Raw genomic sequence first — 12059 nt, forward strand, 5'->3', positions numbered from 1 at the left:
CACATCGTCACATGTGGGAAGCAGGAAGCTGTCAGTACCATTCAGTCCCTCTCTTCTGTGGGACGCTTGCCTAAGGAAAGCCTGCAGCAGCAGCCAACAGCACGTGCGGGCTCTTTCAGGTTTCAAAAATCTGCGTTACTCCATAATTTAACTTCGTTTCAGAAAGCTAAAGTAACCAAAGTAGAAAAAAATGTCACTATAGGGCTGAGAGATGGCTCAGCGGTTAAGAGCACTGGCTGCTCTTCCAGAGGTCCTGAGTTCAAATCCCAGTACCCACATGGTGGCTCACAACCATCTGTAATGAGATCTGATGCCCTCTTCTGGAGTGTCTGAAGACAGATTTTATATATATATATATATATATATATAAATAAAAATATATATATTTATATTTATATATATTTATATTTATATATATAAATATATATATATTTTCTTTAGGAGCACCTGAATGACACCTTAGGTAATGATCTAAGTAACACATCTTGAGCGACTAGCGCAGAAGGTAGGTGTAGCAGCAGAGCACGTCCAGCTAACTGGAGCTGAGGCTGCAACAGGAGTTCAAGGCCAGAGAAATGAGTGGACTCTGGCAGTTACATTAACAGCAAAACCTCTGCAACGATGTTACAGAAAAAAAGAGAATCCTTTCCAGACACAAAGGTAAATTATAGAACCATTAGTGTGCACAAAGGAAGAAGAATAAATCTGTTAGTCCATAAGAACACAGGCTGTCCTAGCTTTTTGGAATTTAACAAACAGCGATAATCTCAGAGCTCAGGCTACACAGAGCAGGGTTAAGAAAACCACTCTCTTGCCCTACCCTGGATGGTGGCTGACACGTTACCTTGAGGACTGTATTGACATCGATCGCCACTTCTGCCCACTCCTGAGAGACCAGTGCAACGTCACGCAGGACTTGTTCTTCATGCTCCAGGAGGCACTCGCAGATCGTGTCCACCTGGGACACCTGAGGGCAGAGAGCCACAGCATTACGCTCTTAGGGATAATAAATAGGTCCTCCTTGGCAGGCTGTACTCCATCCTTCAACAGAGGCTAATATACTGCGGAATGATGAAAGTAAATGTGACCTGTAAGTTACTGTCACTTCAGCGAATAGACGGAACCCAGAGGTGACTTTCGGCACCCTAGAGGATGTGTCTAACGAAAGCCAATGAAGACTCCATGCTCTCACCAGTGTCCAGTGGTGCAAACACAGCTGCTGTGCTATGCCACTGAGTCGGTCTGAGGGGTTAGCACTGCCTTTATGAAGCCTTGAATGGACCCCACCTCTTCCCAAAGCAATGACAAGGTGGGGCGCTCCTCCAACCAGGCCTCCTGCCCTTTTCCTGTCTATAAGGGCTGCCAGAGCAAACATGGCCCTCTGCTGATGTAAGCAACCATCTCTTAACATTATTAGGACGCTTCAGGAATGTGCCGCTGCTATGTGCAAGCAGACAGGATAAAGTATCGCTCCAGAAAGAGGGCTGATGGGAAAGGACAGTCACTGGGTTATAGTCAGTTACGTAGAAGCTTGGTCTTGGGCCAGTGAGACGACTTAGCCTGCTGTCATGCCATTTGACACATTTGACTCCTGGGAACCACAGGATAGAAGAACTCCACACATAGGCCACACGTATAAACACACACACACACACACACACACACACACACACACACACACACACACACACATGCACACACACGCGCACGCACACACACGCACACACACGTGTGTGTGTGTGCGTGTGTGTGAAAAAAGTTTTGTTTGTTGCTTTTTTTTTAAGAGTCTGGTCTTGACAAAGTCAAACTGCCAACATGCTAGAGAGCAGGCGCTCCTATGCGCTGCCAGCAGTGCTCAACTCTTCATCCTAGAGCAAGCTAGAGGCCTGAGAGCCTACTGAACGAGGCCCACTTCCTGTGCGAGTCACGAGGAAGCCCCTTTCTCAGTCAACTGTATCTCCTCCTGGAGGGCACCAAGTAACAGTCTCCTAAAGCAAGCGCCCGAGCGAATACATTATGAGGTCTTTAACACTCTGCCCCCAGGGACGACCACACATGGCACAGTGCAGCGAAGACACAGGAGGACAAGAACTAGGGTGCATCTGACCTCTCGAAAGAAGACATCGGCAGGAGTCAGGCTGGGGGGCACCTCACACTCCCTCTTGTTCAGGGCGAGCAGGATAGCTGCATTCACCAGGTCTGGCAGCCGAGAGTGGTGGTTTTTGAGTGTGATGGCAGCTGACAGCTTTTCTGCATGTTCACAGAGCAGCAGGCGGGTGGTCATGGGTGTCCCTCTGATTGGATAAGAGTCCAGCCGTCTAAACAGGCCGACCTCACAAAAGCAAAACACAAGCACATGTTCTCAGAAAGCACTCCTAGAAAATGTGGCCACATTCTCCTAGGAGCTTCCTTGCTATAGGCTACTGCTGGGCGACATTGTTCTCAATGTGTATAAGGTAGAATCATACAGGGCTCCATGCAGGGAAACTCAAGGAAGCCAGATCCCTCCAAGGAAACACCCAGAAGAGGACTAGAGCGCCAGCCCAGCCCTTAGCCCAGTGCTGAGGCTTACTTGGTGAAGGAAGTCCACCAGGAGGCAGTGAGCTTTCATCTTGTCCTCCAGCTGGTGCAAAACGATCAGCGAGGTGTTGCTCAGCCCAGGGGCCTCTGTCACAACAGAGCAAAGTGCAGACACAAAACCATTTTCAGAACAGCAGCAGACAGAAAGAAACAAAAGCTAAGAGATCTAAAGGAGCAGAGCCCCAATCCTCAGCAAAAGTTACACACATCACTGAGATGTAGCACTGAATATATAAGTCAGTGGTGGCTCACATTAGTAATCTGACCTTTTGGTAAAGCAGAAGCAGGAGATCACAAGGCTAGCCCAGGATACAGTGACTTCTGGGATATCCTAGACTACAAAGTGAGAGCCTGTGTCAAGAGCTTTTAAATTCAGAGAAACACTTAGCAGTGTTGACACTGTACTTATTCAAAACAAAAGGTGTGCCCTGGGTTAGCCACTGTATGGTTTGGCTCCAAGAAAGCAGCAAGGAAACTCCCAAGTCCTTAGTAAGGCACAGCCAACATCTCTGAAGCAGATCTCTGTGTGAAGAGAGATGTGCATCTGAGACAATTTCTGGTAACGGGGAATGCACAGCAGTCTAAGTAGGTTGTCACCTGGGACAGCTGGGGGAGGTGACATGGTGGGAAGTCACCTGGGACAGCTGGGGGAGGTGAGGTGTTCACTTCTGAATGCCAAGTATTTCTCCAATACCCGGGAGATCCTACTAGCCGATGCTTGGAGTGTGCCAAAATTATTTACTTTGCAGCAAGTGAGTACCAAATGCTTACCAACACCCCTGTGATGGTTACTCTTGGCTGTCACATGCAGTGACACTTCTGGAAATTAAAAACTCAAGCCACTAGGCACACCTATGGGAGTTTTATTTAACTGGATCATTTGAGATTGGTAGGAAGATCATTTGAGGTCAGAAGACCCATTCTAAATCTGGGCCATACCCTGTCATGGCAGCCAAGTAAAGACAAGGGAGAAGCTCTTGCTCTTCGCTTGCTTGCTCTCACTCTCCCTGGCAAGTCGACGCCTTCACTGGCATGAGAGCTGACTTTTCTTTGGGATTCTGGTGTACTGAAGGCCAGCTGAGACAGCCACCCTTGAGGACTGAACAACTACTGGACTGCTGAACTTTCTGTTGGTAACCGGTCATGTGGACTAGCTGGACCACTGCTTGTAAGGCGCTCTAATAAATTCTAAATACTTACTCATTCTACCACTTCACTTTGTTCCTCTAGAGAACCCTGACTAACACAATCACGAGGCTGTTTTAGATAAAAATGCTGACAATCATGACTTGTTCTACTGACACACAAGGCCATGTGTTTGGGGCCCTTGTCAGAATTTGCCAGAGGAAGGCTAATTCTAATTGCTTGAGATGCTAAAAGTACGCGGAGTGGTCACTGAATGCGGAAACCACACTCCTGTCTGCTCTGTGTTTCGATGCCTTCATCATCTTGAATCAAGTTGACTTACCCTGGGGGACAGACTCTGCCCAGCGTGGGTCCGAGGCTGGGTAGTCATCGATCAGGTCCACACTGATCTGAGTCACAGCCTTGTCTAACTCAGGATCTGACTCCAAGTCAGTGTGAGAGGAAAAGAGCTCATCAGCCATCATCTGAGCGCGGCCCAAGTCTTTCCTGCAGTGAATGGAACATGAATGCATCTTGAAGACAAAACATTCCCAAGCTCAGCACAGAAACACCGAGGTCAAAACCACACGTCCATGCTTCAGCCCAGAGGACTGCTAACACTACAAGAATAAAGTTCCCGTGCCGCTGTGCACTCATCAGTGCACCGAATCCTTGTCAGGCCGTGCACTAGGCAGTGACTGGGACGCTTTGCAAAGTCACAGTGGCATCGGTCAGACCACTAAACACGCAGTGGCATATTCACAGGCAAGTGCTCGGGCATGGAAAGACAGACAGAACTGTGATGGTTCACGTGTTTACTGGACAGGCTCTAGAATCACCTTCAAGACAAATCTCTGGAGTTTTCTAAGTTGAGGTGGGAAGACTCCCCCATTGGCTAGACTGAATAAAAGTGAAGTGGAACTGAATATGTCCATTCTCTGCTCTGCTTCTTGACTGACTGCAGATGCAATGCACTCACCACTCCCTGTGATGACCACTCCCCATTCCCTGTGATGACCACTCCCCGTGATGACCACTCCCCACAATGTCCACCACTCCCCATTCCCTGTGGTGACCACCCCGTGATGACCACTCCCTGTGATGACCACCCCCTGTGACCACTCCCTGTGATGACCACTCCCCATTCCCTGTGGTGACCACCCCGTGATGACCACCCCCTGTGACCACTCCCTGTGATGACCACTCCCTGTGATGTCCACTCCCCATTCCCTGTGATGACCACTCCCTGTGATGAGCACTCCCTGTGATGACCACTCCCTGTGATGACCACTCCCCATTCCCTGTGATGACCACTCCCTGTGATGACCACTCCCTGTGATGACCACTCCCTGTGATGACCACTCCCTGTGATGACCACTCCCCATTCCCTGTGATGACCACTCCCTGTGATGAGCACTCCCTGTGATGACCACTCCCTGTGATGACCACTCCCCATTCCCTGTGATGACCACTCCCTGTGATGACCACTCCCTGTGATGACCACTCCCTGTGATGAGCACTCCCTGTGATGGCCACCCCCTGTGACCACTCCCTGTGATGACCACTCCCTGTGATGACCACTCCCTGTGATGACCACTCCCTATGAGAGATGATCCCCGTTGGCTCTAAACTACAACACAATTCCTTCCTTTTTTAAGCTATGTCTCAGACACAACAATGAGGAAAGTAACATACCAGCAAGCACAAAGAAGGACAATAAACCCTTCAGAGGGGAGGAGAGCTCTGTGGAGGAAGAGGCCAAGAGGGGATGCTCAGCCATCCACAGAGCATGTTCTGTTGTCAGCAAGGAAGCTGCATCAGATGAGAAAAGCAGGCCACCTAGTGTCTTAGCTAGAGTTTCTGTTGCTGCAATAAAGCACCATGACCAAGAAGCAGGCTGGGGAAAAGGGTCATTCAGCTTACACTTCCACATGGCTGTTCATCAGCGAAGGAGGTCATGACAGGAACTCAAAACAGGGCAGGATCTTGGTGGCAGGAGCTGATGCAGAGGCCATGGAGGGATGTTACATACTGGCTTGCTTCCCCTGGCTTGCTCAGCCTGCTTTCTTATAGAACCCAAGACCACCAGCCCAGGGACAGCACCAGTGAGCTGGGCCCTCCCACCCTTCATCACTAATTGAGGAAATGCCTTACAGCTGGGTCTCATGGAGGCCTTTCCTCAGCTGAGGCTCCTTCCTCTCTGATGACTCCAGCTTGTGCCAAGTTGACACAAAACCTGCCAGTGCACCTGGAAGAGTTTAGGGAACAAGTTTTAGAGCAACAGTCTAAGGGACAATGAGGGCTCTTCTAAACTAGGGAGACATGAGGAAACAAGCAGATACCAGTAAGGCCGAGAGGAAGAGAAGTGCAGTGTACACTGAGAAGGGATGAGAGATTTGAACGTGCACAGCCTGGCAGACTGGTGTAAGGCTGCGTACAACCCCAAGGCCCCAAGAGATGAGCAGGCCCCACTCTAGTTCTGTCAAGAATGGGAAGTTAGAAGACTCTGGTAATAACTCAGAACTCTAGTGGTAGAATGATTTTTTTACCGTGAAGTGTCCACTTCCTTAAAATTCCTAGTGCAGTTCTGAGCCGTGCACAAGTAGAGCTCGTGGGAATCTAGGGCATAGTTGTGTTGGGTCAGCAACACTTCCTGCGGCTATTCAGGCTGAGGCCCCTTCCTGTACCTGGTAACCCTCTGGAAACACTTCAAACTGCCTGCATCAGGTGGGCCACACTCTGTCTACCTGGAGCCTCACGGTGCACTCTATTTGGGAAGGATTAGTTAAGGATCATCTCAGGGGTGGGCCCTAGACCCAGGGCCTACGGCTGTTACAGTTATGTGTGAGCGCAATGGGACAAGCCCGATACCCCAGCACTAGGATGCAAGGCTGAGGGAGGATGATCTCAAGTCCTAGGCAGCTTAGGCTCCATGAGGAGATGCCTCAGGAGAAAGAAACTCTGGAAGCATCACAGGCTCATCAGGGGCCATGGCTGTCGGGATGAGAGAGGCATGAAAGCACTCCCCAGAACCTCCAGGGCACCTGCAGCCTTGGAGTGTGAGCCCCACAAGCCACAGAGTTTATGGTAATTTGTTTTGGTAGCCACAAGAAACCAAAGTCAAAGCTGGCTGCGTTGTCAGGTACCGTCTACAAGACCATCCCTAGAGACCTGTGCAGGACCAAGTAACCCAAATCTCTCTAGGAAGGCTGAGCCAGAAGTCCAAGGCCATAAATAAACACCACACTGTCTAGCGCGCCCCCATGTGGACAGGAAGGGGAGTCCAGCAGACCATAAAAAGGCAGCCTTAGGGGCTGGAGAGTTGGCTCAGCGGTTAAGAGCACTGACTGCTCTTCCAAAGGTCCTGAGTTCAATTCCCAGCAACCACATGGTGGCTCACAACCATCTATAATGAGATCCGGGGTCATCTTCTGGCCTGCAGGCACACATGCAGACAGAAAGCTGTATGATGTACATAATAAATAAATAAATATTTAAAAAAAAAAAAAGGCAGCCTTAGACTGACACGCTTAGATTCTCAGAAGTGAACACGCACCATCCTGCAGACTGTGTGAGCGAGGGGCGGGGCGGGGCAGGTGGGGCGGGGCAGGTGGGGCGGGGCAGGAACTTGGCAGTAGAGGCAGTAAATGCTGAAAAATCATCCTTCCAAACCAAGCTGTGCAAAGCAAACTACTGCCCCTCACTCCTCTCTCAACCCCACAAAGGACTAAACGCCAGAGTCAGTAACCATCCTGCCACAGTTCTGGCAAGAACAGACTTGGTAGGCAAGGCGTGGCCATGATTTTCCCAAGTCCGTTCAAACATAACCAACGCTGTCTACGAAGGGAAGCACGTAACAGGCAGAAAACGTGCTGACAATAAACTGAGCTGTGACCCCGTGCCCACTCGTGCCCTAGAACCTAGACGGCACAGTTCTAAGGCTACTGTGCCCAAGCATACGCAGTCCATCAGGAATCCTGCACTCCACACACAAGCCCGGCCAGCCAGGAAGACAGTGGGGTGGTTAAGTTCCAGGGACTCTGCATAGGAGACTCTTCTGCTACAGGGGAAGACGTGGTCAGGACGAAGAGGGCTGAACTGATCTCTGGGCTGGAGCCCCAGGCTTCCTGTGGGCTGTAGGGATCTACTTGTACAAGACCTAACCAAGATCACAGATGCTTCCCCAAACTCTCATCAATAAAATGTATATACATTTTTTCAAATAGAGATAAATGAAAACCAAATAACCCAAAGCTAAAAATAGACAACACGTGAAGTTTTATCTGTTACGTTTGACTCTCAGGACTATTTGACAATCTCTGGAGAGAATGTGGTCATAACAAACAGGGCAGGACCAGTGTGGTACAGGCTTCTAGTGGAGAGGCCTGGGGTACCGCTCAACAGATGACCCTAACTGGTTACCTGTCTCAAACGTCAAGGCAGCGATCACACACTACAGGAAGCAAAGAGCCGCCAGCCAAGACCTTAGAAATGTGAGAAGTCCAGGCAAGAAACAGCCACTTCGGAATCTGGGCACAAAAGAGAGAGCACAGCTGGGACCCGCCCAACTGCCATCTGCCCAGACCTCCAACAGCCAAACTGCAGAACCTGAGCAAGGCTGCAGAGCCACTAGGTTCTGTGGAACTGAACCTCAGCTAAAGAGAATACGTCTCTAACATCCATCACACTCGATCTGCAACTCACTCGCTCTGATCCTCTACAAGGGAGACCTTGTCCACTGCCTTCAGGATGCAGATTTTAATGGCCATTGTTTCCCACAAAGGCTGTGTCAGATCCAATGTTCCCAACGTATGTGGAGCCTCTTGCGGCTCTCAGGTAGACAATCATGTAGAACCCCAGCACCCACAAAGACCTCCTCACCACTAGCTCTTGGTACCCACCAGTGCACAGCAAGCATCAGTCAACTGTGTCCCACACAATCGGTAAGCTGTTTTTATAAACGCTGTTATTCACAAGTTTACCCCTGTGTTATTCGAATGCTGATTTCTCTGCCCTCACATCTTGTTTCAATCTGGACAGGGCACTGTAACGCTCGTACCAAGAATCTCCTGTCTCAAGCTTATGTGACCAATTCTTACCATTTATTCTCTGCCTTGTCATTAAATGCTGATCACCCAATGGCTGGGCAGAATAGAGAACAGGGTGGGACATCCGCCAACCAGAGGAAGGAAAGAGGGAGATTCAGATCCTCGAGGCGAATGGAGGGTTTAGAGCTATGAGGAAGGGGTCTGGAGAAAGATCATGGAAACACACCTGACCCCGAGGTGCCAGATCAATAATAAAATCCAAGGATGGGATGGGAGGAGGCAGATTAGCATAGGAGGCTGAGGGAAATCATTTAACTGCTCAGCTATTGAGAGCCATTTTAAATAAATCTTGATTTCTCTGTGTAGTTACTGGGGACTAAATTATCTGCTAATATTTATATTAATAATGCATTTATAAGTGATTTAGTGTGCTGTGCCAGCTGAGCATAGTGTCCATGGCTACAGATCTAGCAACAGAGGGGCAAGGCGGGAGGGCCAGCCTGGGCTACATGGCAAGACCTAAAAAACAAGGAGTGTGCTGGGGTGGCAGGAGTGGCACCTGCTCTTTCAGAGGACCTGAATTTGGTTCCTGTCACCCTCATCAGGTGCCTCATAATCACCTGTGACTCTAGCTCCAGGAGATCTGATGCCCTTTTCTGGATTCTATGAAGACACGCACACGCACACGCACGCACACGCACGCACACACACACACACACACTCACTCATCTTTAGTAAAACAGTGCTGTACCTGCAGTACTGCAGAAATGCAGTTTTAAGCAGTTTGGTCTTGTCTTCATGGGCTGCAGTGTCGTTTTTTGTGGTCTCAAAAACCATACTCTGCAGAGAAAAACAGCTACAGCTTAGAGGAGAAGGTACAGGGTCCTCTGCACCTGAAGAAGAACCGGTCACAGATCGCACACCCAGAGCACACTGCCGATGGCCAATCAAAGCCCTGCAGGAAAGGCAGGTAACTCAGGACTTTTCACCATTGGTCAGAACTGTCCCAACTGTCCCTAGGCTTGTCACAATGGGCACTGGCACACGGGGAATGACACGGCTGAGCAGGCCTAAGGAGAACTAAGAAGGAATGGAGTGGCGTACAAGGATTTCAGGAGTTGGAGCAGCTAAACAATCACAGGATCATCAACAGGCGCTAAACACACCCGATCCATATCAACTGCCAAATCGCTTCAAGGTTTCTGTTTAAAATGTTTATCTTTATTCCACATGTGTGCTGTGTCTAAGGCCCTGAAGGCCAGAAGAGAGAACAGGATCTCTTGAAACTAGAGTTACAAATGGTCATGAGCTACTATGTGGGATCAAACTCGAGCCCTCTGTTTAGCCATTTCTCCAGCATCCTCCTCCTCCCTCTTTTTATTGAGACAGGGTCTCGCTATGCTCCTTGGCTGACCGGAACTCTCTATGTAGACCAGGCTAGCCTCTAACACAGAGTTCCACCTGCCTCTACCTCCTCCCAAGTGCCGGGTATTAAAGACTTGTACCACCATGACTGGCTTCATTCACTTTGACTTTCAATTATGAAAAGTCCACACAAAGTTTGGACATAGGAGCGCATGTCTGTTATTCTAACACTGAGGAGAATGAGGCAAGAAGACAGAGTTCAATGCCAGTCTGAGCTACACACACGGCAAGACTCCGCCTCAAAGAAAAGTCTCCACACCAAGACTTACAGACATTAGACAAGCCAGTGCCTTGTGATGGACAAAATCAAATATGTGGATTTGTCATGATTTCAGTGGAAGAGAAGACATATTCTAGGCAAATATGAAATTATTCTTTGCAAACACTTTTTATATTTTGTTTTGCAAGATAAGGCAATATTTTCTTTTAATAAATTTCAGATTCTCACATATTACACTACACAAATATGAGTGGCTGTGGCATTACTACGTTTCCCACTCCTGTGATTACTGAATTAGTAAACAAGAGTAGACAGTCTTTAAAACTTAATTTGTTTTTTTTTTTGTTTTTTTTCTTTTCTTTTTTTCAGAGCTGGGGACCGAACCCAGGGCCTTGCAGTTGCTAGGCAAGCGCTCTACTACTGAGCCAAATCCCCAACCCCTTAATCTGTTTTTTATATTAGCAGCTTTGGAGTTTGTTGAAAGAAACACAGTTGGTTACATTAGTGTCAAAATAATATTTCTTGTCTAAATTTTTTTCAGTATTTCATATAGTCTTTAAATGAAAAAAAATTTTATTTTAAACATTATTTTATCCTTTTGTGACTGAAATATTTTTTATTGTTTAAAACCCCCAAACTTACAGATAAAGTTACCTCAGGTTCAAGATAACAAAGTTGATTTCTTATTTATTTTTAATCTCGTTCTGAGGTCACTGAGGAGAGGGCTCAGTGAATACAGATACTGGCTGTGCGAGTTTGGCTACCTTGAGCTTGAGCCGCAGAACCCACGTAGGGTGACATACAGGTGCCAGGCATAGGTGGAGGCCGGTCTTTAGAGTCTGGACAGTGAAGACAGCAGGATAAGCCTGGCCACCTTCTTGAGGTGACCCCAGGAAGACTACCCAACGAGCACCCTCCAGAGCTGCTGGATGGTGTGTGTGACATCAACTCAGCCAATGGTCCATGCTGTCAGTGCTCCAGAATCCCACAGCAGCCCAATGTGTGCAACGCCATGAGCGCTCCCCTGGGCTCAGGAGCCATACCAGCCATAGCCCTGAACCCTGCTCCTAGGAAAGGTAGGGAAAGGAGAGGAGGAAGTATGAGTTGTCCCAAGTCCTTGCTTTAAAGCTGGTGACCTAGAGACACACAGGAAAGAGCAGGAGGAATGGCTGAGACCTACAAGCAGCTCTTCTGGGAAAGAAGACCTAGAGATGGGGGACAAGAGAACCAGGAACTGATTTCCCAGTCCTTTTAGACAGCTGCCTTTTCTGGTGCGAATGTGCTAATAAAATAAATGTTAAGCGATCGTGGGCCTTACCTCACTACCCCGTCCACCACCGGAAGAGGCCAAAGACTCTTCCAGGCCTTCTGCTAACAGGGACATACTTTCCCTTGGAGTGACAGACACCAGACCACTGTTCCTAGAGAAAAGGATAGGAACTCCACCACAGGAGCCAGCGCCCAAAATGCCGTCTCCTGAGAAAAAAATATACACCAAGATTACACAGAATAATTCCTCAGATCTACCACCCCAACTATCCTGATGGCCTGTGACCTTTCATGTTTACAACTCCTAAAACCTACTCCATGAAGCAGACTGTCTTTCCACTTTAAAGACAAAGCAATTAAAGCACTTGCTGCTTCTGCAGAGGACTGCAGTT

General features: G+C 48.5%; 1 protein-coding gene across 3 annotated transcripts in view; it reads right to left on the reverse strand.

The window, feature by feature from the left end:
- Nup133 (nucleoporin 133) overlaps window positions 1-12059 on the reverse strand; it is a 49628-nt gene that overhangs the window by 16610 nt on the left and 20959 nt on the right. For 2 of the 3 annotated variants that reach the window (NM_001400955.1, XM_008772671.4), the window contains 6 exons: window positions 11717-11874; window positions 9505-9593; window positions 4049-4212; window positions 2573-2667; window positions 2108-2332; window positions 845-967 (listed from right to left, as the gene is read on the reverse strand). In NM_001400955.1, coding sequence (NP_001387884.1) covers window positions 845-967; window positions 2108-2332; window positions 2573-2667; window positions 4049-4212; window positions 9505-9593; window positions 11717-11874 — 854 coding nt within the window. Of the gene's footprint in view, window positions 1-844; window positions 968-2107; window positions 2333-2572; window positions 2668-4048; window positions 4213-8127; window positions 8241-9504; window positions 9594-11716; window positions 11875-12059 lie in introns of those variants that run through there. The other variant, XM_039098297.2, reaches the window with a different exon arrangement.

The sequence above is a fragment of the Rattus norvegicus genome, chromosome 19 (genome assembly GCF_036323735.1).
Source record: "Rattus norvegicus strain BN/NHsdMcwi chromosome 19, GRCr8, whole genome shotgun sequence".
Classification (NCBI taxonomy): Eukaryota; Metazoa; Chordata; class Mammalia; order Rodentia; family Muridae; genus Rattus; species Rattus norvegicus.